The sequence below is a fragment of the Tasmannia lanceolata genome, unplaced genomic scaffold (genome assembly GCF_043159265.1).
Source record: "Tasmannia lanceolata isolate RefF3 unplaced genomic scaffold, GAP_Taslan_0.1 ptg000006l, whole genome shotgun sequence".
NCBI classification, from domain to species: Eukaryota; Viridiplantae; Streptophyta; class Magnoliopsida; order Canellales; family Winteraceae; genus Tasmannia; species Tasmannia lanceolata.
This window is the reverse complement of record NW_027518683.1, coordinates 3,411,427-3,438,120: the sequence shown is the minus strand read 5'-3', so window position 1 is coordinate 3,438,120 and position 26,694 is coordinate 3,411,427. Positions and strand designations below refer to the sequence as shown.

Genomic DNA, 26,694 nt, shown 5'->3' with positions numbered 1-26,694 from the left:
CAAATACCTTAAGGGCCCGTTTGGATACCTCATATATTTTATTTGGATTTGGAATTGAGTTTTGAATACAAAATGAATAGATCTGGCAGCTCATGCTGAGAGAGAGAGAGAGAGAGAGAGAGAGAGAGAGAGAGAGAGAGAGAGAGAGAGAGAGAGAGAGAGAGAGAAGGGGGAAGGGGGTACTTCCTATGGAAGGGAGAGGTTGAGGAGCAAAGAGGGTGAAGGAAACTTTTAGATCTATGGATTTCCAATTTCTTATTTGCACAGCTTATTTGGAAATCTGGTTTTTTTCACTGTCGGTTGCTGAATTATTGGAAATCCAAGAATTTGATCGGATCCAAATTACAATGCAAAAAGGGCTGCAAATGTGAGAAATCCAAATCAAAATCTTCTCTGCATCCAAACGGGTCCGTTTGGATACCTCCCATTTTGTATTTGGATTTGGACTTGAGTTTTGAATACAAAATGAATAAATCCGGCAGCTCATGTAGAGGGACAGAGAGGGAAGCGGGTACTTCCTAGTGGAGGGGAGAAGTTGAGGAGCAAAGAGGGTGAAGGAAACTGCCAGATCTGTGGATTTCCAATTTCTTATTTCCACCGCAAATTTAGAAATCTGATTTTTTTTTCATTGTCAGCTGCTGAATTAGAAATCCAAGAATTTGATCCTATCCAAATTACAAAGCAAAAAAGGGCTGCAAATGTAAGAAATCCAATTCAAAATCTTCTCGGACATCCCAACAGGCCCTAAGAGTTGTCTCTCATTTTCTTCTTTCCTGTCCTTCAACTCGGATCTTATGTCTCCCTTTGAACTCGGATATTGATCTTCATCTGACCTGAGATCTAAGAGGGTAATGCTATGAACAACCATAAGGTACAAGTGCAAGACTCCTTAGGCGTGCTAATCATCTTCTACTCTATTTGATCATGATTTGATTTCAATGGAACACTTCATTTTCTTTTCTGCAGAATCAGAATCATTTTATTTGTGTTTCACCACACAAGTATATACACGGAATTGAACATTGTAAAAGAGAATTGAAATGATATCAGCACAACTAGGGGTGGCAAAATTGGCCGAACCGAACCGGAACCGAGCCGAAACCGAACCGAAAATTCGGTTTCGGTTTGGTTAAACCAAACCGATTCAAATTTCGGTTTGGTTCGGTTTGGGTATCAAACCGAACCGAAACCGAATATTTGCAATTATTATGAGTAAAGGGTGGCAAAATTGGTGGAACCGGACCGAAACCGAACCGAAAATTCAGTTTTGGTTCGGTTTTGGTTTGGTAAAACCAAACCGATTCAAATTTCGGTTTGGGGGTCAAACCGAACCGAAACCGAACCATTGCCACCCCTAAGCACAACCATGTTTTGTTATGTAGGCAAGTCAGTCTTGTATTTTAGTATTTAAAGAGCTGTCAAAAGGTCATTACATTTCCCAAAAAGCTCTTACAAGCCATTTAAAATAGAAAAGATACGCTAGGAATTTCCTATCCCTGAGCTTTGATCTTGTGCCTCCCTTTAAACTCAGGCTCTTGATCTTCATTTGACCTGAGATCTAAGAGGGTAGTGCTATGAACAACCATAAGGTGCAAGTGCAAAACTCCTTATATGTGCTAATTGCCTTCTACTCTATTTGATCATGACTTGATTGCAACGAGATGCTTCTTTTTCTTTTCTACAGAATCATTTTATTTATGTTTCACCATATTACTATATTAGCACAATAGAATACATAGAATTGAACATGGTAAAGGAGAAACCTCTCCCATTTCTCAAACATTGATACATACACTACACAATGGGAATGGATGTTTGTAGAAGGCATGGCGCAAGATAAACATCCCACCCGCCAATCACTCCCATTTGCACTGAACTCGACGGGTGTGCCTAAAATCATGTGTTAGCACCACACTCCCATCCATCCTCCTCAAAATAAACCTCTCCACCAACACATAGCAACCAAACTTCTTCCAACCACCGCCACCACCTGCAAACTCTTCCACCCTCTCCACCTTCACATCCATTTCTTTCCCTTCAACCCACCCTCCCCTGACTTCTTCCCATCTCATTCTCTCTACAATTGCCAAGCTCAACCCTACACCTAACCCTCCTCCTCCCTCATGCTTAAGAGTCCTAAACCATCTCATCCCATCAACAGCGACATGTGCATCTTCGTGCATGGTTTCTTCACCGTGGAGCCAGGCTACTTCCCTTCGCACGCCTGCATTCACAACCACGACATTTCCTGGGCTACCATCATTCTCGCACGTGTGAATCTCTTCCCACAATTTCTCCATACTCATCTCATAGAACAAGGATTTTTTCATTTGATCTTTCAAACTACCCTCTTCCCCAATGAACATGAAAGGACAATACCATTTACCCACAACCATGCTTGAGGAGCGCTTGTTAGAGATTAGAAAATTGAAATCAGGAAGGCACATCCTTAGAGAAACATTGATGCCATGTGCCTCACCTAATTTGCAATCACGTGGTGTCGAAGTATAAACTGTCCATCCTTCTGTTCTCAAGAATTCTGGAGGAAAACCATCTTGAGCTACAGACTTTGCACTGAAGTAGCCACGATCACTATGAGGGACGATCTCCACTTGCTGATATATGTTCATGTGAGTTAGTGGCAATGGTTTTACATCTCTTACATAGGTGCAAAAGCAACATGATGTCCCCATATCCTCCTCTCTTGAACTTGTGCTTGCCTTCCTGCAAAATCAATCCATACATCATTTAGAAAAATCATCTCTCTCTAATATTGAGATCAAAATTGTTCGTTGTTTGCCAGTCTATTATTTTAACTTAATATATTTTTAAATGGGTATTTAAAGAGGCTCTTAACTATCCATTGAAACTAGAAAGGAAATAAGTTACAGTATTATGGAAAATATTTTTTGGGATGGGCATTTGAACAATAAATTATAGCCTAAAACCATGGTTTTAAATTTCGGCTGAAATCCGAGATTTCGGACCTAAATTTCAGATTTCGGTCAATTCCGAAATCAAAACCTACCGAAACCGAAATTTCGGGAATTTCGGCCGAAATTTTGAAAACATGCCCTTTTTTATTTCTTTACAAAATTTCAGCCGAAATTTCAGCTTCTTAAGCATGCTATCTTGATTCTTTTACCTTCTTTGCAACTCATGTAAGAGGATTCTCAAAAATTAAATAATTAATAATAAAAAATAAAAAAAAGTCTATAATGAAATAATGGGTACAAGAAGTGAGAATACCCAAAAAAAAATGGGTTTTTAATTTTTTTCTCAGCAAAATTACTTCATATTTTTTTGAAAGAGAAAATGCTGGGAAATCGTTCTTTTCGTTAGAACGATTTTATTTCCCGGATAAGTGGAAATGCTGGGAAAGTTGGTGAAAATATCATCTCTCTTTCAGGAAGTGTAAACCACACATTTCTCATCAGAATTTTCTTTCGAGGCTGTTTAGGCAAAGTACTGAAAGAAAAAAAAACAGAGAGAGAGAGAGAGAGAGAGAGAGAGAGAGAGAGAGAGAGAGAGAGAGATTTTAACGAAAAGAGGGTAATTTAGAGTCAATATAAAGTAGCAAGCAGCCTAGATATATAAAGCTGAGGAGAAGGAAATTACCCTTGGTGTTTGCCTTCCGCCCATATAACATAATATCGATTGGAAGACAAAGGCTGGTCCATTACAGGGATGAACACCACCTTGTCCGAGATGTCTGCAACGGTCAGGATCTTGTTCTGAGGGAAAGGGAGATCTGTAACTGTGTTATCTTTACAAGTTCCCCAACAACTTGTAGCTTCTGCCTCTGATTCTTCATCAAAAAGAACGAGATAACCAGAATTAGGACCTTCGGGAGGAGACCAACCTGTAGCTTCAGGAGACTTCCTGTACAGTGAAAGAGGCCTCGTCACATACATTTTTTTACCAAACAAAAGTTTCTCCACCAAAATCAAACTTATTCTAATCTGATATATAGACAAACAAAGAAAATGGGGTCATTGAGTGTAGAAAACGGCTTTGATAATCTTGTGGATATTATATTTTTATACGTCAAGTCAATGGTATTGAAGTCTCTAATGAAGTTTTCTTTTTGCCAAGGAATTCACACTGATTTCCCAGAAAAAACCAAAAGAAGAGTGATATGTCACATACGCTCTCCAAGAAAGAACGCAAAACAAAAGGGCAGTGATATTTTCACCCGTGCGCCCCCCTGATAAGGTGTTTTGACGTCAAAAAGCGTTAAAATTGCCTGCTGTTCACGTTATAAAGGGGGCGCATGCCTACTGTTGCCTGCTGTTCACGTTATAAAGGGGGCGCATGCCTACTGCGGGGGGTGAAGATATCATCGCCCAAACAGAATTTCTTTGTAAAGATAAAGTGTAGAAAAAGGGCTTTGATATTCTTGTGGATATTATAGTTTTATAAGTCAAGTCAATGGTATTGAGGTCACTAACGAAGTTTCCTCTTGGCCAATGATTTGTTTCAATTCTCTTTCATATTCTGATTTCCCAGTAAAAACCAAAAGAAGAGTGATATGTCACATACACTTTCCAGGAAAGACCGCAAAACAAATTTTCTTTGAAAAGGCAAATGCACCTAAAAAAATATAGGGAAATGTTATCAGCACTACTGTATTTTGATAAGGGCACTCCTCACTTTATTAATAGTACCGTATGACCTGCACTATAGGATGATCCAAACCATCCATTAAATGGGCCAGAGCCTAAATAGGTTGTGCCTCATAAATCATTTCCGTAGTTTGAACCTAGCCCTCCGATCTGAATGTTAGAGTGTTGATCCTAACCCTCTATAGATCAGAGGATTAGGATCAACCTATGGAAATAATCTTTGGGGCACAAACTATTTAAGCTGTGGCTATCTAATGGACGGTTTGGATCATCTTATGCGGCAGGCCATACGGTACTATTAATAAAGTGAGGAGTGCCCTCATCAAAATACAGTAGTGCTGATAACATTTCCCAAAATATAATATCGACAAGCTCTTTATAGCTTACTGGTTTTCTAATCAATTCTTTGGCATCTGAAATCTAGTTTACTTTGGTTGTCATATCTACCACCATATAGCTAGAGAAAAAAGGAATTTCTTTTCTTTTTTCAGTGAGATTTACACATCAGCATTACTCTTTTACCATTAACCCCTTTGCTGATATCTAATATCTATCTCTATGAGAAATTATTTGAAGGTAAAATCGTAATCTACATATGAAAAGTACCGACCCGGGTTCCTTTCTATGACAAATACGAAAAAAAACTACCAATAAGAGGTAAAGACATATGGCAATGACGAAAGAACTACTTTATATTACGCATGCAGGACACTTGCAAAATATTGACGGATTCCGAGCACCTGAAGAGGAACAACAATTATGAAAACCTCTATTGATTGGAGGGCTAGGAACAACCTATGGAAATGATTTTACGGGCACGACTGATTGATGTTGTGTTCCATCACATAGACGGTTTGGATCAACCTATAACCCACTATAGATCTGAGGGTTCAGATCAACCTATGAAAATTATTTTTGGAGCACAACCTATGTAGGCAGTGGCCCATCTAATGGACGGTTTGGATCATCCTATGGTACGTGCCATACCGTACATTTTAATAAAGTGAGGACTGCGATCAACAAAATATGGTGAGTAGTGCCATTATAAAATATGGTAGTGAGGACATTAGCACTATATGTAATTTGAAACCATAATTGTTACTTAGATGTTCCCACGCGGGACGGGTTCAACCCGAATTTGGGTTGGGTTGGCTTAAGCTTTTTCGCAAATCGGGTTGGGTTGGGCTGTTGGGCAACCTGACCCGACCCGAAACCCGAATTTGGGTTCCATCTGAAGAAGTTCTGTATATGTGTTTTTCTTTTTCAACATTGAAATAGTCTCCACAGTCCACAATGGATGGTTTGGATAATCTTATGGTGCGGGCCATACCGTACTTTAATAAAGTGAGGAGTGTGATTATCAAAATATAGTGGTGCGGATAACATTTCCCTTTGTTAATTGTTAGTCCCTATTTGGTTTGAATTTTGAGAACCGATTGTGAGTTAAAAACTGATTATTGGTGACTCACTATTGGTTCTCAAAATCCAAAACAACCTGGCTTGAGTTGAGGTGGTCAACAATTGGTACCATATCAAATCGGGTCAACCCGACCCAAGCCGACCCAACCCAACCCGAATTGGAAATCAGGTTGGGTCGGGTTGAGGAAATTGCAAATCGGGTTGGGTCGGGTTGGAAATCGGGAACTACTTTTCCTTATTCACTATGTGCAGGTCAAATTACAGAAAGTTTGATATTACAGATGTAGGACACCTATAAAAATATTGACGAATTCTGGGCACCTTAAGAGGAACAACAATTATGGAAACCTCTATAGATTGGAGGGCTACGATCAGCCTATGTAAATTATTTTACGGGCACAACCTATTTATGTTAAGTTCCATCACATGGGCGGCTAAGATCAACGTATGATGTGGTATGTACAATTCTTTGTCGGCCCGTGCATCGCACGGGGTTTTTTGCTAGTGTACCTGTATACAAATTTCACCAAACTCTACACGGAAGATTAAAGAAAACATCAGTGTGTTTTTGTTGCCACCGAGTCTTGCAAACCATGCTTGCCTTAGAAAGTGTTAAGCATTTAAGAGTGTATTTGAAATATGACGCAATTATAATCAACTATAGTTTTAATGGAGCTCAAGCTCTCTAATCTCAAACTTTGATTTGACTAAAGACCCGGACGGCTTAGCTAAAGAGCCATCTAGAGTTCAGTTGTTATTATATAGATTAGAAGTCAAAAACCTTAAAGAGTTCTCTCTCATTTTCTTCTTTCCTGTCATTCAACTCAGATCTTATGTCTCCCTTTGAACTCGGATATTGATCTTCTTCTGACCTGACATCTAAGAGGGTAATTCTATGAACAACCATAAGGTACAAGTGCAAGACTCCTTATGCGTGCTAATCTTCTACTCTATTTGATCATGGTTTGATTTCAATGAAACACTTCATTTTCTTTTCTGCAGAATCAGAATCATTTTATTTAATTTGTGTTTCACCATATTAGCACACAAGAATAGACACGGAATTGAACATTTTAGAAGAGAAGGGAAATGATATCAGCACAACCATGTTTTGTTATGTACGCAACTCAATCTTGTATTTTAGTATTTAAAGAGCTGTCAAAAGGTCATTACATTTCCCAAAAAGCTCCTACAAGCCATTTAAAATAGAAAAGCTAAGCTAGGACCGTGCAATTATAAAAACATAGTGGTGCAGATACCATTTCCCAAAGAGAAATCTCTGCCATTTCACACCACATTGATGCATACACTATACAATGGGAATGAATGTTTGCAGAAGGCATGGCGCAAGATAAACATCCCACCCCCCCAATCACTCCCATTTGCACTTAACTCGATGGGTGTGCCTAAAATCATATGTTATCACCACACTCCCATCCAGGGGCGATGCCACATGAGAGGAAAGGGGGGCAATTGCCCCCCTTATTTTTTTGGAAAAAAAAAAAATGCCTTTATTTTTTAATAATTTTTTAATACTTACCCCCTTTTTAAAAAAATATGCCCCCCTTTCCAATCATCCCTAAGATAGAAAATAAGTTTAAAATTTTAATTTTACCATTTTTATCTCCTTTTTTGTGCAAAATTTACTATAATTTTTGCCCCCCTGTGCAAAATTTCAGATAGAAATTTTTTCTATCTTAATTTCAAGATAGATAAAAAATTACTATAATTTTTGCCCCCCTTGTGCAAAATTTTTGGCATCGCCCCTGCTCCCATCCATCCTCCTCAAAACAAATCTCTCCACCTACACATAACAGCCAAACTTCTTCCAACCACCACCACACCTCCAAACTCCTCCACCCTCTCGACCTTCACATCCATTTATTTCTCTTCAACCCACCCTCCCCTTACTTCCTCCCATCTCATTCTCTCTACAATTGACAAGCTCAACCCTACACCCAACCCTCCTCCTCCCTCATGCTTAAGAGGCCTAAACCATCTCATCTCATCAACGACACATGCATCTTCCTGCACCCTTTCTTTGCCATAGAGCAATGCAACTTCCCTTCGCACGCTTGCATTCACCACCACGACATTTCCTTGGCTACGGTCATTCTCGCACGTGTTAATCTCTTCCCACAATTGCTCCATACTCATCTCACAGTACAAGGATTTTTTTTTCATTTGATCTTTCAAATTATCACCCTCTTCCCCAATGAACATGAAAGGACAATACCATTTACCCAAAACCTTTCTTGATGAGCACTTGTTAGAGATTGGAAAATTGAATTCAGGAAGGCACATTCGTAGAGAAACATCGATACCATGTGCCTCACCTAATTGCAAATTTGCAAATCATCTGGTGTCGAAGTATAAACTTTCCATCCTTTTGTCCTAAAGAAATCCGGAGGAAACCCATCTTGAGCTATGGACTTTCCAGTGAAGTAGCCACTATCACTACCACGAAGAGGGATGATCTCTACTTGCTGATATATGTTCATGTAATTTAGGGGCACTGGTTTTACATCACCTATGTAGTTGCAAAAGCAACATGTATCTAGATCCTCTTCCCTTGAACATGTGCATGCCTTCCAGCAAAATCAATCCATACATCATTTTAAAAAAATTATCTCTTGCTAATCAGTATTTGCATATAAAATTATTTGCAAACAATTTTACAGGCATTTAAAGAGGTTCTTAATTACTCATGAAACTAGAAACAAAGTAACATATTTTAACTACTAAAAAAAAAGCAGCTTGAATTTAAGTAACTATGGAATGCTGAAATGTTTTTTTTTTTTGAAATGGCAATAATTATATATAGCAAATTTAGGAGGCCGAGATGGACCACCCATATCTACAATAGGAAGCAAGAAAGAAACAGGAACGAAGAAAAAACAAAATACAGAGAAAACCCCTTTTCAGGGAGGAAGGTGGTCGAACCACATAATAGAACCACCGGAGACACCGCGCTTAGCTAGCGCATCCGCCTTATCATTTGCGGATCTTCTAACATGTTGAAAGCCGATAGCGGACCCCGCAGTTAAGTCCTCAATCTCATAAAAAATGGAAAGAAATCTCCACAGAGGAGCCACCCCACCTTTCAGCCAACGATTCACATTTAACGAATCTCCCTCAACAATTGTCTGATCCATCAACCTTCTATCAATATTCAAAATGCCAAAATGTGCCGCCCTCACTTCCGCATCTGAGGAATCAGACACACCAATAGAGCCGTGGGATGCTGAACTGTTTAAAAGCTAATTCTATATGTATAGTACTTATGGAAAATATTTTTTGGGATGGGTATATGAATAATAAATTATAGTCTAGAACTAAGATAGCCTACAAAATGGGGGAATGATATCCCCCCACCCCCTTTAACGATTTCCGTGAGAATGGTTCACTACTTGAGGATAAATTCATCCCCTTTAACGTTTTTTCTTACCTTTGAAAGTTAACACATAATGTTAAAGGGGGGGATTTTATCAGTCAAAGTGGGGGAAAAATATCATTCCCCTACAAAAATTGTTAACATCCCAGCTTACCTAAAAAGGAGCATTTTGACTATGTACAAAATTTATAAAAAAGGCAAAAGAATCAAGATATCTTACTTAATGAGATGGCTAGTCTTTCCAGGCATTCTTTTGAAGCTGGAATGGAGTGCTTTCATCAAATGATACATGTGGGCTGAGCCATTCCCATCCCAAGTGGTGGCCCAATTCGGCCTGGCCTGGTCGAGTGATGCAAGAGCTTCCCCTGGGAATCTCTACACTGGCGCATTGTTGGCTCATTGGCTTGGGTAGTTTAATTAGTTCCCATTTGCTTTAGTTGTGTTTTACTTGTATTGTAGGGTATCCTAAGTCATTTTCTCATGGTTCTCTGTCCTCTTTTGGTCTTTTTCTTACGCTACTCTAGGGATAGTTTGGTTATTTCTAGCATTTATCTCTGAGTTTTTTGTCATTTTGATAAAATAAGGGTAAATAGATCATTTTACAATTGTAAATAGATTTTGGAATAAAAATTGAGGAGTTGTTCTTTAGTTTGTCTCATTTGAGAGGGAAACCTCTTGCAAATAATTAGGGTTTCATTGTGGATTTTCTTTCAAATAGGGTTTTAAGCTTGATTACAAGCAGATCTTTCTTGTTTCTTTTTCTCCACACCTAAAAGCTTGGTTTGAACTCATTTAAGAAGAACTAAGAAGATTTGAACGGTGTAAAGCTGTCCAGTTCTACACACAAAGCTGGAGATTTTGACGAATCCGTGAGTCTTGGTGGCAATTTTCTATTGAAATCTCGACTCTGTTAGTGATTTTCACAAATTCCCCTAACCGGTGCAAAAACTCCATGAGAAACAATCGGATCTTGTAAATTCCTAGAGTTACTTGAACCGAGTTATTTGAAAATATCTTTAAAGTTGTAATGGCAAGGACGATTCCTACCTTCAGATCCAAGGTTTTCATTAAAACAAGGAAAGTTAGAGTCTATTCATCTGTTAATAACTTGAGGTATTTTGATTCTCTCTTACGAAATTAATGCCTTAAATTCAAAGGAATTAGATCAGCTCTGTGATGAATCACTTTGGACCTCCTTTATTTTCTCTGCATTGTGCTTTGAATGCCTAAGGTGCTGCATTAAACATACAAGAATTAATCTGGTTTGATAGTTCAGAGCATTGACAATGGGCTTACAGACTCATCATTTAGCCTGCTTGCTGTTTGTATAACAAAGGCATTTTCATAAGTTGCCATATCACATAGCTTTCAATTTTAGGAGAAAATTCTATATTTTTTGGGGATTAGAGTTGGAGTATTGATGATGCCAAAATCCGTATCTGTGATCGCACCGCTGGTAGAGACTTGCCGCTGTAAAACTAGAGTCACAGAAAATGATGTCAGGGTCCCGGAGCTTGGGCCCGAGTGACCACTTCAACGCTCAAGTCAGATTCCCGCATCTTCAAATAATAAATCAACAAGATAAAGCGAATGGAGACAGGATTACCGAGGTTTGGGTTTACTTTCCTTTGGTTTGGGAGTGGTTGCTAGCAATGGAGAGTGAAGGAGGGTTTCACGTTGGAGAAGAAGGTGGCTTACTGGTTCCTTATCGAGCAAGTTTGAGAGTGGGATAATTATCGAACCCCTCTTCTGTACGTGAACCTCCTTTTTATACTGAATGTTGGAATCACATTCCCGGGTGAGCTCCACATGGTGTAGCTTGATTCGGAGTAATGTTGATTCCTTGGCAATCATTTGGAGACTAATTTCCTTGGAAATGGATTGGGTGTTAGCGATTGTAATCTCCGTCTCGATTGTCAGGGAGAAAGAGTAGACGGTATGGTTACCATGCATGGATTGGGTGTTAGCGTGTTACCATGCATGGATTTCTATGCATGATCCATCCATAAGAAAGCATAATAGATAAAGGAAAATAATATCAACATTGCAATGTTTTAATAAAATGTCACTACAAGAAAAGTGACATTCACCGACGGTCATGACCGTCGGTGCATATGGCAATGAACATCGGTGTATCTTACACCGACGCTTTTAGTGATCGTCACTGATGCTACCGTGGCTAAAAGTATTTAGCGACGTTTGTTTGCAAACCGTCGGTGTTGTTATTTATACCGGCGTTTATGAACGTCGTTAAAAATAAGAAACAAACGTCGGTCTTAAGGTTATCACCGACGTTTTAAGTAAACCGTCGGTGTATGTAATATTACACCGACGGTCAAGATATCATTAAAAATCCAAATAGGCCTTTGGATGTGTGTTTACCGACGTTTTGTGACCATCGGTAAATACAGCGACGCTAAAGACCATCGGTGAATATCTCATTCAGCAACATTTTGTTAATGACCATCGGTGAATATAATATTCAGCGACGTTTTATGAACGCCGGTGAAAACATGGGTTTTTTTTTTTTTAAATCAGTTTTGAGTATCGATCAAATACCTGCTAATATTGACATGTTAATATTGAAAAACAAGAGAAGGGTAGTAGTGATCACAAGCTCAAGAAACTACAATCTATGACAAAATTGATCGCAACAAAAAAAGATTCCTTATTTGATAGATTTTTTTAAAAAACAGAGATTTTCAGTAATGGTTTAGATAATTAATTAAAGTACTTGAAAAATGGGAAGGATCAGTCAACTAGATGTTTACAAAAAATTCATTATGCCCATGTTGAGGTCCTACACCATAAAAATGCAATGCACCTGATGAAATCAATGTAGCTAAAGAGGACTTGAATGTATCAACCTCGGTCTTTTCCTCAGGACTTAAGCTCAGTTGACAAAAGGAATGTAACAAAAACAAGAAATAAAAAACCGATATAGTTAAGAAAGCTAGTATAGAGGTACAGGTTAAGGGAGGACCTGATCCTTGAAACCTATTTAAACATTTCATCAGCCTCGCCCACCACAAACATCTTAAAATAGTCAGGACGAAGAGATTGTCTTCGCAGCCTATCAAAAACATGACCAGGAGTGCCAACAACAACATGAACAGCACTTGAAAGAATGCGTTGATCCCTCCCTCACACTAGTACCACTTACACGAGCATGAACCAAGAGCCCGCATAACCTTTTCACCTTCACACCCTTTGTTGGATTGCTGAGGTCTTCTTAAATCCTTCAAAAGATAAAAAAACATCAATTCAATATTTCTCCCTTCAACATTAAAAAAAGAAAAGATCAAAAAGAGAGAAGAGGATAGAAAATATAGGCATTCATTTACCATATGCATATATGCCTCTCAAAAGGTTCTCTTGTAAATTAGGCAAGTGGATTAGGTATGTTTGGTCAATACATGTATGTTTCGTGAATTATATGTTCAAGATCGAATTGATTAAGTATATCAAGCAAGACTTGGAAACTAATTAAAATACAGCAAGTCATTCTTATGATTTATAAATCACAATAAAGGACCATGGGATGTACTTCATTTCACTGCCAGGGACTATTGTTACTTTTTTTTCTTGAATAATTGAGACTGATACTCGTAAAACAGCTTTTTAGGTAATATAAAGAAAATAACATGCAGTAGCTAGCTTTCTAATCAATGTGCAATCAACAAAATTATTAAACACAGAGAACAACCACCAAGGATTTACATGTACCACAAACCAAATCATGATGATACCTCCACTTGGCTATAAGAGCCAACAGTATATAGGTCTAGTTGACACCATCTAGATTTCAGAAATACCCAGAAATCAATTTCTTATGGTTGCCGATGAGACAAACACACCAACGACTTCTAAAATCTTTAAGGTGCAATGGTCCCAAATCACGGCACAGAAAATGCAATCCACTAATGGAGAAAAGCCCAATAACGGACAAACCAAATGTAACCCCCAAATCTGGATGATTGGCCTTTACTATGAGAAGCCTGTTAGACGCCTAGTGGGCCACGTTGTGGGAATGATATGAACTAAGAATTGTACACTATGATGAACCTAATCATTGAAACAGAGGGCTTAAACATGAGAGTTATTATTGGGTGTTAGAAAAAAGACAGATATACAATATTGAAATGGGACTGATCTTTAGCTCTCGAACCATTATTGGTGCAATTCCAAATAAATTTGGTTACTCGATCCAGAATTTGGTATTACTCGAACCCAGCAACTCGATCTTAAATTTGGTTACTAGAATTAGAATTTAGTGTCACTCGAACCCAAATTTTATGTATTGTGCTAAAAGTCAGAGTAAAGATAAAACTGTAAAAATCAGATTGCACTTATCAATTTGATGAAAATCCTTTGTAAAATCAGATTGTTGAAGAAGGTAGAATGACTGATTCGTGCCCCATGGTCAGTCTCCTTAAGAATCGTATCTGCCTCCTACGATACAACCGGGATCTGCGAATCAGTAAGACACAAATAAGCAAACATAACGGCACACAAGATTCATTCCATATAGACATAGAGAACAATGTGATAATGGATTAGTACCACAGAAATATATCCAAACTGAAGAACAAGATTCTACTTCCCACATAGTAGAAAAAAAAAGGTGAATTGGAAGAACAGAAAAAAATACAGGGAAAAAAGGTGCAAACATGAAAATTGTAGTGAGCATGAATACCTTGCCTGCAGTGAGTAGAAAATGCAAGAGCAAATGCATGGCCACTTCTTTTAGCATCATCAGTTCCACCTTCACAAGGCATAAAAAAGTCGCAGACACAATCTTATAGTTTCAAGTAACAACGTTCGAAACAGATGACATTGATTATATAATACGATATCAGAACTTATAGGAAAGAATTCACACAGATCAAATGTCCAAAAGGCCCTTAGGCACAAGCCCAAAGTAAATGACGTAGAGGCCGTAATGCACATAATGCGGTGTCCAAAAGGAACTGCAAATGTGCAAAAGCGCAATAGTCGAATTATTATATGTGATAATAAGCAGGGAGGCAATAGTGGGTAAATAAATTGTATACAAGTACATGCAATTAGTTCAAGTAGAGGTCGATGTATTGACAGGGTTCTGTCCGCGTTTCAGGCAGATTTTTCGGCAGACAAACTGGATTAGCTAGAGACTCTGGATGCATTTGAACCACTCTAATAAAATGGAAAAATAAGCCTTACTGTAATGATGGATTAATTCAGCCAAAACTGAGTTGTTTTTAATTGTTTTGGCCAAAACATTTCAAAAAAATCCTGCTAATCATGAAAGGACTTACTTTTATGTGAAAATATAGAGTATTAGGACTTACTTCTAACATTTCATCCCTATTTTAGCGATTTTTTATGCTTGGTCCTTGGGAATGGGTCCTTAAAGTTTTGCCAAAAAACAAGTCATGTCCCCCAACAGAACAGTTTTGGTAATTGTTCCATTCCCCCCACCCCCAATATCCCATAGCCGAGATTTTCATCTATGGTGCAGTCTTTACATAATTGTTCCAATCTAGACTTGCTATATAGCTTATCCTTTTTCTTTGTTAGTACTTCACCTTCATTATAAGAACAGATACTCATGAAAATTTTCTAAAGGATTCATTTACCGACCCCAAATAGTTTGGGACAAAGGCTTAGTTGAGTTGAGTTGCGTAGATTATAAGAACTGATGGGGTGTGAAAACACCAGCCTTTCACAGGCTGCCACCTGTCCCAGGGTAGGTGAGACCCAGCCTCTCACAGGCTGCCACCTGTCCCAGAGTAGGTGAGACCCAGCCTCTCACAGGCTGCCACCTGTCCCAGAGTAGGTGAGACTCAGCCTCTCACAGGCTGCCACCTGTTCAGAGTAGGTGAGATCCAGCCTCTCACAGGCCGCCACCTGTCCTGGACACCTGTCCATGACACCTCAACAGATTTTCCTTATAAATAGGGGACTAAAGCTCAGACTAATGGGTAATGCGAAAATCCCTTCTCTTCTTAAACTCATAGACATCTCCCCTTCACTCCTGCTCATACTGACTTGAGTGTCGAAGGGCCTGTCCGGAGTAAAACCCGGTCTGGTCTTCTGACCTCGCTTGCCTTGTGCAGGACTAAACACTCACCACAGGACTCATACTCAACCTCCCTCGTCACTCGCTCTCAGTTCTTACGCCACTGCTTACCTGTTACCGATTTTAGGTCTAACAGATTGGCGCCATCCGTGGGACTAAGAACTAAAAGTTGTTCTTACATATCTCACTTACAAAAATGGCAGGGCGCAAGAGTGCGCGGTTAGCTTCTGCGCAGACCGACCAAGCCGCGCTACCTCGCAGGACCCGGAGCGAGCGAATTGCCTCGCTGGTAGTAGCAGCTTCTGCTACCGCCGAGCAGAGCCCTGCTCGCTCAGAACATCTTAACCCTCTGCCCACTCCGGAGCAAGTTCAAGCTCTATTTCAGCAGATGACAGCCCTCGTCGGGCAGTACCAGCAGCTACTGCAGGCGCCTCCCCAACCTCCTCCAGAAGCTCTACGATCTGGCCAGGAAAGGCCAGATGTCCACAGGGGAGAGTCATCACGCCATGGGGAGGGCCGAACTCACCACTCCGCCAGACAAGTTCATCACTCCGCAGCTAGGCACGCACAGACGGAGCCTCATCGCCGCCAAAGGTCGAGGTCCCGCTCTGCACAGAAACCCCGAGCTCACGAAGAGCATGCACCACAAGTAAAGTCCCGGCCTCGTCGTAGGAGTCCGGAGAGTCAGTCCGGCTCCGCGACAAGCCGATCTGTGGGAAGAATCAGGTCCCGGGACCACAGAACGGATCCCCTGCTACAGAGAATGGAGGACATGGACCATAAAATAGAGGAACTGGCGAAGGACCAGAGCCGGCCCGCCTCCAGGGCGTTCTCAAGTAGAACGCCGTTCACTAATGATGTTCTGGGTGCCCCAGCACCCAGAGGGTTTAAAATGCCAGCCGTCCCCCAGTACGACGGCACCACAGACCCCGTGGATCACTTGGAGACATTCAGAACAATGATGCTCCTCCACGGAGCTTCTGATGTCTTCATCTGCAGAGCGTTTCCAACAACGTTAACTGGCGCGGCAAGAGACTGGTACTCCAGGATTAAACCAAACTCCATCAACAATTTTGACGATTTTGGAGAGGACCTCGTCCGCCACTTCATGAGCAGCCGCAGGCCAAAGAAAACAACAGCTTCCCTGATGGCCTTGCGACAGGAAGACAACGAGCCTCTGAAGGTGTTCGTCCGCCGATTCAACAGGGAGGCACTTCAAGTGCCAAATTTAGATCCCTCAGCAGCAATGAATGCGCTCCTCGCAGGCGCCCGGTCCAACGATTTCCGTCGAGCTGTGGCTCGACAAAATCCGCATTCACTGGCGGATCTCATGGCCGGGGCGGAGGAGTACATAACGGTGGAAGAAACACTAGCAGCTCTTAACTCAAATCGGAGGATAACCTCTCAAGAGAAGAATCTGCCTAAATAGCGCAGGGAGGATAAACCTCCCAGAAAAGAGAAGTCTCCACCCCCTCAGAGAAGAGAAGAGAACTTCACGCCTCTCAATACCTCCAGAAAGCTCATACTGGCGGCAATCAGTGAGGAGGAGTTCGTGAAGTGGCCACCTAGAATGATCTCCAAAGGAAACAGGAGAGATCCTTCGAAGTACTGCCGGTTCCACAAAGACCACGGCCACAACACAGATGATTGTTGGCAACTCAAGGAGGAAATTGAGCAGCTCATCAGCCGGGGTTATTTGAAAAAGTATATCCGGACTGACAATCGCAACCAAGAGCGTAGAGGAAAGAGCCCCCAGGGCCGTAGCCCTCCGAAATCACAACAGCCCTTTGCTCGGGACAAAACCCCTCAGCTGCCCAATGCACAACCTGAGGCACCCCGATCTCAGCCAAGGGGGGTCATTAGTACAATTATGGGTGGGCCTGCCGCTGGGGGCACCTCCTCTACCGCTCGCAAAGCATATGCACGGCGAGTTAACGCCGTGCACACTACCAGCAAAAAGTCGAGAACGGAGAATGAGATCTCCTTCTCGGATGCAGATCTGGACAACCTTATCCTCCCCCACGACGATGCACTGGTTCTAACCATGCTCGTTGCCAACTGGGAGGTGAAGAAAATCCTCGTGGACAACGGAAGCTCAGCAGACATTCTATACTACCACGCCTTTGAAAAAATGATGATAGGCGACGACCGTCTAAAGCCGGCGAACTCAGATTTATTTGGCTTCTCCGGAGAGGTCGTGAAAGTGGTGGGGCAGATCGAGCTCCCTGTCCTAGTCGGAGACTCACCTTGTCAAGCATTCGCCATGGTCAACTTTCTGGTAGTAAAGGCCACCTCGGTCTACAACGCTATCTTAGGACGGCCTGGCCAGAACTTGATCCGTGGAGTCGCCTCAGCCTACCACCAAAAAATGAAGTTCATAACCCCCAATGGTGTGGGTGAAGTTCGAGGAGATCAACCTCAGTCCAGGGAGTGCTATGCAATGGCACTCAAAAGCAAAAATGCAGTGGAATCACTGCTAATCGAACTACTCGATGTAAGGGACGAACTGGAAACCTGGTTCTTAAACTTGGGTACGCACTGGAAACCCGGTTCTTAAACTTGGGTACGCACTGGAAACCCAGTTCACAAAACTTGGGTACTCACTGGAAACCCGGTTCTTAAACTTGGGTACGCACTGGAAACCCAGTTCACAAAACTTGGGTACTCACTGGAAACCCGGTTCTTAAACTTGGGTACGCACTGGAAACCCGGTTCTTAAACTTGGGTACGCACTGGAAACCCGGTTCTTAAACTTGGGTACGCACTGGAAACCCAGTTCACAAAACTTGGGTATTTATATCTGGAAACCCAGTTTACAAAACTTGGGTATTTATATCTGGAAACCCAGTTCACAAAACTTGGGTATTTATATCTGGAAACCCAGTTCACAAAACTTGGGTACTTGTTAAAAGACCAGTTCGTCACAATTCGACCATCAACGGCCTCATTCACAGGTTATCAAAATAAAAAGACAAAGTCAAGCAAATCACTCAGTTGAGAAGTATCAGAGACAGACAAATGTGATTTCATTGATCAGAATATGTGGGGCCTCGAGGGCCATTACAAAATTCACTTTAAACATGCTGGTAAAAGCTGTAGGGTCTCAAGGACCATTACAAAAAGAGGTCAAAACAAAAACAAAAAAAAAAATCTAAGCATCTGGAAGAGAGGTGATGTCAGCAGGAGTATCTGGCTCCTCATCAGTAATCTTCGGCCTGGCAGGGAGAGTCATGTTCTGCATCAATAGATTTGGGTTGCAGGCCTGGAGCTCCTGGAGGCAGTCGTAGTATCCAAGACTGTAAGCCTCGCTCGACAGGCTGAAAAGTTCAGCCTCCTTTGCCTCTGTGGCCTCTTTCACTGCCTTCTCCTGCCTGTCAGTAGCTCTTCCTCTTTGAGCCTCCATGGCTTCAGCAGCCTTGGCCAGTTTCCTCTTCTCTGCGGCCAGATCTTCTTTTAACAACCTCCTCTCCTCCTCTATTCGCCCGATGCTCGTTTGAAGCTCCTGCACCTCAGCGGCCAACTTTCCGTTCACCTCTTCAGATGCAGTAATGGCTTGGGAGAAGCTCTTACTCTTCTCCTTGAGGTCATTATAGTATAGCAAGATCTGAAGAAAGAACAGAAAGAAACAGGCATCAGTATGGTGAAAGGAAGAAATGGGCAGAAAGTTAGCAAATCGAAGCACTACTTCCTTACCTGGTAAGCGGAGGACAACACAGCCTCCTCTCCTGTAGCTGGCGGCTCGTAAAGGACCTGTTGCTTGTCCTTCTGCAGCAAACACTTGCTCATAAGCTCTGCTGCTACCCGGCTCTCGCCTAAGGCAGTGTCATCCTTCAGAACGGCCCAATTGGGTCGAAAGACGTGCTCACTAATCCCCATAGGAGGGCGAGCCCCAGAACCGGCTCCGGTAGAAGCACCACCGGACTTAGAAGAGCCACCGCCCTGAGCAAAGGGGCCTATTAGCTTCACCTTAGTCTTGGGCCTCTGGGATGGGGGAGGAGTGCCCTGTGACGGGGCCGGACTCCCCAGCACAGTCGCCTTTCTCTTCTGGCGCTCCTGCTGCGTCTGTTGAGCACCTTCTTGTGCCCGCGGTTGAGCTCCCTGCCTGATTTTCTCGACGGTTGATTGTTTCTTCATCTCTGCAAGACAAATGAGCAGCCAACGGTCAGAAGCAAGTATATAAAAAATAAACAGATTGCATAGACAAGTCTAGCTACATACGTTCTGGAGTCGCGGCACTCACGCCCAGCCCGACCAGAATCGCCTCTTTAGAAAACTCCTTACAACGGATGAGGCCCGATTGCTCGATCTCCTTCCGCATCAAGGCGAATGTTATCCTGTCCTCACCTTCGAGGAGCGGCTTTCGACTCAGTTTTGAGGTATCTGGAGTGTCCCACACTAGAGGGACGGACCAGGGCTCACTGGCCTCCTGATCCACAACATAGAAGAATCTATTCTTCCACGAGTGAATCGACGAAGGAATGCCAGTGATTATCTTCCGTTCAGGGCGCTGGCTAATGTAGATCCAGCCCCCTTCTTTATGCTTCTTCAGGTGTGCACAAGCACGGAACAGTGACAAAGTCACACTCCTCTCTAACCGACCGTGGACGAGGTATAAAAACCCAACTAATAATCTCCATGAGTTCGGAGCTACCTGGGCCGGGGCTAGTCCGTAGTATCGTAGCACCGCTGAGAAAAAGGGGTGCAACGGAAATCGGAGTCCTGCCCTCAGTGACTCCTCATAAATACAGAGATCCTGGCTCTCGTTGCAGGCTCTGTCTCCCTCTATAGCTGCCCTCAGTTCAAATCTCGGGGGCACACAGTATTTATCCCTGATATCTCCCAGCATAGACCTGGTGAGGTAGTTCTCCTCGACTAGAGCTCGCAAGTTGTATTTTGGATCGGCATCCATCCGCGCTCTAGCGATCACCTCCACCGCCCGGCCAGGAAGGAATGTTGTGGACGCTTCATTAACGTCGCTCTCAACACTCCCTCCTGCTTGCGGGAGACTGCCAGTCAAGGGTGGAGTGGCATTCAGATCTAAGAACACTTCATCCCTATCCCCTCCGTCGTCACTATCTACAAGGTCTATCCTATCAGACGGACTAGCCACTACAGGCTCCTGAGGCATCCTAAACTCCGAAATACTGCTAGTGGAGGACCCCGTACCGGACTCGGAATTGGAAGTACTACCAGACATAGTAAAAGGAAGGGCTGAGAGGAATACCGGTGAGTGGAGCTCTAAAAGATCTTGGAACGCGACTGCGAGCTACGAGCTGCGAACTGCGATCTGCAATCTGTGGACTGCGAGCTGCGAACTGAGAAGTGGAAACTCCCAGAGCAAGAAGAGAAAAAAAGATGAAAAGTAAAAAGTAAAAAGTGAAGGGGGTAAACCTCCTTATATAGTTTTTCAGAGGCGGTGGGGCAATAAATGCGATGCACGCATCTCGAGGCCATCCGGATTGCGCCACGTGTCCCCTATTTATGACGGACACATTCTCCCACCATCAATACGATCAAGCACGCGCGTAAACATTCACGTCCCAAGGATGGATCTCCGCACTCCGCACTCCGCACTCCGCACTCCGCACTCCGCATTCAGTCCGGAAAAAACCGTACTGGATATAACGCGTTCTCATAAGACGACAAAAATCAGTCCGGTCCGCACCGAACTGGCCGCTAGAAGACAAAACTCAGTCCGGAAAAAACCGTACTGGATATAACGCGTTCTCACAAGACGACAAAAATCAGTCCGGTCCGCACCGAACTGGCCGCTAGAAGACAAAACTCAGTCCGGAAAAAACCGTACTGGATATAACGCGTTCTCACAAGACGACAAAAATCAGTCCGGTCCGCACCGAACTGGCCGCTAGAAGACAAAATTCAGTCCGGAAAAAACCGTACTGGATATAACGCGTTCTCACAAGACGACAAAAATCAGTCCGGTCCGCGCCGAACTGGCCGCTAGAAGACAAAACTCAGTCCGGAAAAAACCGTACTGGATATAACGCGTTCTCACAAGACGACAAAAATCAGTCCGGTCCGCACCGAACTGGCCGCTAGAAGACAAAACTCAGTCCGGAAAAAACCGTACTGGATATAACGCGTTCTCACAAGACGACAAAAATCAGTCCGGTCCGCACCGAACTGGCCGCTAGAAGACAAAATTCAGTCCGGAAAAAACCGTACTGGATATAACGCGTTCTCACAAGACGACAAAAATCAGTCCGGTCCGCACCGAACTGGCCGCTAGAAGACAAAATTCAGTCCGGAAAAAACCGTACTGGATATAACGCGTTCTATGAAGCATCAGAACCCAGTCCGGTTGAAGCCGTACTCCGGACTGCGAACTCCCAACTCCGGACGCCGGACTGCGAACTCCGGACTGGATATAATGACTCTGTAATGCGCCAGGAGCCAGTCCGGTTGAAGCGTATTCCGGACTGCGAACTCCCCACTCCGGACGCCGGACTGCGAACTCCGGACTGGATATAATGACTCTGTAATGCGCCAGGAGCCAGTCCGGTTGAAGCCGTACTCCGGACTACGAACTCCCCACTCCGGACGCCGGACTGCGAACTCCGGACTGGATATAATGACTCTGTAATGCGCCAGGAGCCAGTCCGGTTGAAGCGTACTCCGGACTGCGAACTCCCCACTCCGGACGCCGGACTGCGAACTCCGGACTGGATATAATGACTCTGTAATGCGCCAGGAGCCAGTCCGGTTGAAGCCGTACTCCGGACTACGAACTCCCCACTCCGGACGCCGGACTGCGAACTCCGGACTGGATATAATGACTGTCCGGTTGAAGCGTACTCCGGACTGCGAACTCCCCACTCCGGACGCCGGACTGCGAACTCCGGACTGGATATAATGACTCTGTAATGCGCCAGGAGCCAGTCCGGTTGAAGCCGTACGCCGGACTGCGAACTCCGAACTCCGTACTCCGGACTGCGAACTCCGGACTCCGTGCTAAATTCTCCGATTCGCCCCCGAACAACGTCTCCCCATCCAGAAAAACGAGTGATCACACTTTCCCAAGTCCTTCAATGACTTGGAAAACTGGGGGGCAACTGATGGGGTGTGAAAACACCAGCCTTTCACAGGCTGCCACCTGTCCCAGGGTAGGTGAGACCCAGCCTCTCACAGGCTGCCACCTGTCCCAGAGTAGGTGAGACCCAGCCTCTCACAGGCTGCCACCTGTCCCAGAGTAGGTGAGACTCAGCCTCTCACAGGCTGCCACCTGTTCAGAGTAGGTGAGATCCAGCCTCTCACAGGCCGCCACCTGTCCTGGACACTTGTCCAGGACACCTCAACAGATTTTTCTTATAAATAGGGGACTAAAGCTCAGACTAATGGGTAATGCGAAAATCCCTTCTCTTCTTAAACTCTTAGACATCTCCCCTTCACTCCTGCTCATACTGACTTGAGTGTCGAAGGGCCTGTCCGGAGTAAAACCCGGTCTGGTCTTCTGACCTCGCTTGCCTTGTGCAGGACTAAACACTCACCACAGGACTCATACTCAACCTCCCTCGTCACTCGCTCTCAGTTCTTACGCCACTGCTGTACCTGTTACCGATTTTAGGTCTAACAAGAACAAATACTATTGTAAAATTGAATATCAAGAGCCAATGGAGGAATTCAAATGAAAACCACCATCCCTGTTCTTCTGATTTTGCTTGTTGTGAGGAAATGAGAAAAGATCAGATGCATAGGAAATGTATTCATTGAATGAATTTTTTCATGTGACCTACGTTCTAAATACTAATGATAGAAGTCATGTAACAAAGAAATTAAAGGTTTCGTTAAATTGGAATCAAAGGCATCAATTTATACATGGCTACCTCAAATACAAAGAGTTGGGCCACATTATCACGGAGACCAAACCCCTTAAACTCAATGCTCTCTCCCTCCAGCAAGCAAAACCTAAGACAATGAAGTCACGAGTCAGAAATCTAACTGAACCAGAATAGCACATTACTATTTAATGTGAAAGAAGATGAAGCACGAGCAAAAATAATTACAAATTCTCTTTCCAAAATATGGCACAACCATCCATTGCCTCCCCAGTACGTCTCTGCAAGATCGAATAAAACATCTAATGTTAGCTCGAATCATTTTACTCATCAAAGTAACAGATCAAGATTCATAAGAAACATAACAAGTATAAAAATCAAACCCACACCCATGTTGAATTTTGCAGAATATTCACCTTAAAGCTACCAATATAGCCTTTGTTCCTCATACTGCTCAAAAGATCATCATATCTATCCACCTCCTGAGGGGTTCACAAATAATAAGGCTCATATTTGCAACATAATGCATATATAGAGATCCAAATAATTTAAAAAAAAAAAAAAACGGCATAGAGATCCAAATAAATAACACCATGTTGTTGCAAGGATTTAAATCAGGTTGGCTTTTCCCAGCCCAACCCAAGGAAATACCAATCAAACCTGACCCGAAAACAGGTTGAGCCCAACCCAAGTTGCACCCTGATTGTATATATGGGAGCCACTGAATCCCCAATACTCCTAAAAGGGTTTAGATGTGATATTTGTTAGGATAAATTTGGTATGGTGAATGCTCAAACAGATGGATACGCAAATAATCAAAAAGGAAGAACACAAAGGGAAATTAGAAACAGTCAGAATAATGAGAAGTAGGCAAGGCAAGGCAAACCGAAGCTTTCTCTTATAGACTTCATTTCCTCACATATGCAGGTGGCTACTATGGAAATAAGTCCCGAGGATACACTGCCTACGCCAAGATGGCACGAACAAGGAGTGCACCACCCCGAGTTCAAGAAACCCAGCATGCCCATACTTAGAGAAAAAAATGAGAAAACTAAAAGAGGAGAAAGAGACATTTAAAATGAGACCTTAACCCTTATTTTATAGATGATAAAAAGAGAATTTTCCGATGTTGTGAAATCCGTCTTTCTCTATACGGTATCAGAGCAGTCGTTCACCAAATAAAATTCTCTCTTATAATTGGCTTTGTCAGAATCTCCGCTACATTGTTCTTGATGTTAATCTTCTGCAATGTGATATACTCGTCAACAGGGTCATGAACAATTGTAGTTGATAAATTAGATTTGTAGCATAATTCAATGGACTTTGATTTTCACAACGATCTATTACCTTCTTTCTCTCAAGGCCCAAATTCTAAGTAACCTCGCCATCTAATTGCCTTCTTTAGAGTCATGTATAACTAACATGTACTCTGCTTCTATAGGGGGGCAAAGCCATAACAGACTGCAACTTTGATAGTTAACTCACTATGCCATGGAGCAAAGACAAAACACAACTTGTGGTTGATCTCCAACCACCAGATCCTTGATATCAAATTTCCTAGCCAACTAAGCATTCAACTTTACTATCATCTTGGTAAGTACCTGCAACTAGCATTTCATCGGCATACAATAGTACGATCATAAAGCCACCATTACCGCAAAACAAAAATAGGTACAATGATCGGATTCACATCTTCTAAATCCTAAGATGAAGGAATCAAACTTCTTATACCAATACCTTGGCTTCTTTTTTAAACCATGAAAGCCATGTTTGAATAACGCAAGTTTAACTAGGACTGGTGGGCATGTGGGTAACACATGTTCAGTAGTTTTAGTTTGTTATTAAGAACTTATTAAATATTTTTAATTTTTCAATTTTAACATAAGTTAATTTATACGTAAATGGCATAACTTAATAATATCATGTACCTAAAGAACATCTATAACCAAACCTAATCTACTACTCATTCATCAGAAAGGATGAAAACAAGGAACAAAGAGACAATTAAAAACAAGAGAAGAAAATAAATTAGAGAAATTGCTCACGGACTATGGAAAATAAGAACAAATCAATTAATGCAGGCATCAATATGATAAACAAATTCAAAACATGTTGAAAATTAACACACAAAAAATCCAGAAATTAAGTATAAAGCCAATGGATAAACCCCTTCATCAAGAAGCAGAAACCCTAAACAAAAAAGTTTAAACCATACATTACAGGTAAGAAATGAGAGAGATTAGGGAAGAGAGATTACCCTAAAGCAAAATAACCACAAACCTCTCGAAAGAAAAGCTTCTTCAACAGCTATACCGCAACCTTTAACGTTTTAAAGCCTCTTTAACAGCAGATTTAGGGTTTTTGATGGACACGTACGAAGAAAAATAAATATAAATAGATTTAAGATAAATATATATATGAGAAGAGGAGATTCAAAAGCCTAATTTTAAAAGAGAAAAAAAAACCCTAGAAAACCACACCCTTTCTTCTTGCCTTCTTTGTCACGAAATAGGTAGGGAAACCCTCCAAATCTGCATCACTTCCTTTTTTGGGTTTCAAAACCCTAGAAAAAATAAATTGAAAATATTTATCAAAACCCTAGAGGGAATAAATTAGACAAAATCTATAAAAGAATTCACTACCTTATGAAGAAGACGCAGAAGAGATTCTCGCCGGAAAGAGATTAGTGCCGGAGATTTACTTGGCGCGAGGTGGAAAACAGAGGTGGAGGGAGAAACACTCGCGCTGGAGGAGAAAAGGGAAAGAATACACTCGCACGGGAGGAGAAAAGGGAAAGAATGTATTTTCGTGCTTGGGTTATGATAGTTGTCTTTTTCCGGATTTTTATTAACCATTAGCAACAATCAATTAACGTAGCTAAAAATTCGCTTCAGTATTTGCGACGTTTTGTGCGAAAACGTAGCTGCTTTCAGACATTTCCAACGTTTTGAAAACGACGTTAATTGATAATTACAGAAGCCAATTACGGGAAGGACTTGGAAATTAGATGCACCGACGTTTATTATATAAACGTGGCTAATTAGTCAATACAGCGATGTTATTAATAAACGTGGGTAGATGAACGTCGTTGAAGGCTAAGTTTCTTGTAGTGTGTGCGAAAGCATCTTGTTGTTTAACATTTAAAGGGCTGTCAAAAGGATATTATGGTTTTCAAAAAGCTCTTAGCCTCTTACAGTGCCTTTAAATACTAAACGACAAGATGCTTCCCGCATCTTATTAAAACATTGGAGTGTTGCTATATTTTACCTAGATAAAATGCCAAATAATTTAAAAAGGATTTATAGGGCATTCGTTAAGGTGCATTGGGAATGTGTTTTTGCATACGTCTTGAGAATGTTTTGGGATTTTTATCAACCATTTAAAACTTTTTCGTTGGAA

The 26,694-nt window shown here is 42.1% G+C and overlaps 3 protein-coding genes across 5 annotated transcripts; all 3 read right to left on the bottom strand.

Annotated features, from left to right (window-relative positions):
* Positions 1 to 1,665: 1,665 nt before the first annotated feature.
* On the bottom strand, positions 1,666 to 3,963 carry LOC143878233 (uncharacterized). The gene is made up of 2 exons (XM_077380537.1): positions 3,619 to 3,963; positions 1,666 to 2,724 (listed from the first exon to the last, which is right to left on the bottom strand). Exons 1-2 carry the CDS (start codon positions 3,912 to 3,914, stop codon positions 1,857 to 1,859), a joined length of 1,164 nt encoding a protein of 387 aa, XP_077236652.1. The 5' UTR covers positions 3,915 to 3,963; the 3' UTR covers positions 1,666 to 1,856.
* A 9,799-nt stretch (positions 3,964 to 13,762) lies between these two features.
* Positions 13,763 to 26,118, bottom strand: LOC143878232 (carbon catabolite repressor protein 4 homolog 5-like). Of its 3 annotated transcripts, none has more exons than XR_013250899.1 (6): positions 25,938 to 26,118; positions 25,553 to 25,858; positions 23,524 to 23,576; positions 23,344 to 23,425; positions 14,135 to 14,203; positions 13,763 to 13,908 (listed from the first exon to the last, which is right to left on the bottom strand). XR_013250899.1 is itself a non-coding variant. In XM_077380536.1 (6 exons), the coding sequence occupies exons 2-6, from the start codon at positions 23,742 to 23,744 to the stop codon at positions 13,891 to 13,893; spliced, it is 255 nt and encodes an 84-aa protein (XP_077236651.1). In that variant the 5' UTR covers positions 23,745 to 23,777; positions 25,553 to 25,659; the 3' UTR covers positions 13,763 to 13,890. The 3 variants fall into 3 exon arrangements, 1 of the variants encoding a protein (XP_077236651.1); XM_077380536.1 differs by lacking the exon at positions 25,938 to 26,118 and adding an exon at positions 23,712 to 23,777 and having other exon boundaries at positions 25,553 to 25,659; XR_013250900.1 differs by lacking the exon at positions 25,938 to 26,118 and having other exon boundaries at positions 25,576 to 25,608.
* Positions 16,436 to 19,741, bottom strand: LOC143878080 (uncharacterized). Its single transcript, XM_077380414.1, has 3 exons — positions 19,193 to 19,741; positions 18,762 to 19,103; positions 16,436 to 16,534 (listed from the first exon to the last, which is right to left on the bottom strand). The coding sequence occupies exons 1-3, from the start codon at positions 19,631 to 19,633 to the stop codon at positions 16,436 to 16,438; spliced, it is 882 nt and encodes a 293-aa protein (XP_077236529.1). The 5' UTR covers positions 19,634 to 19,741.
* Positions 26,119 to 26,694: the final 576 nt, after the last annotated feature.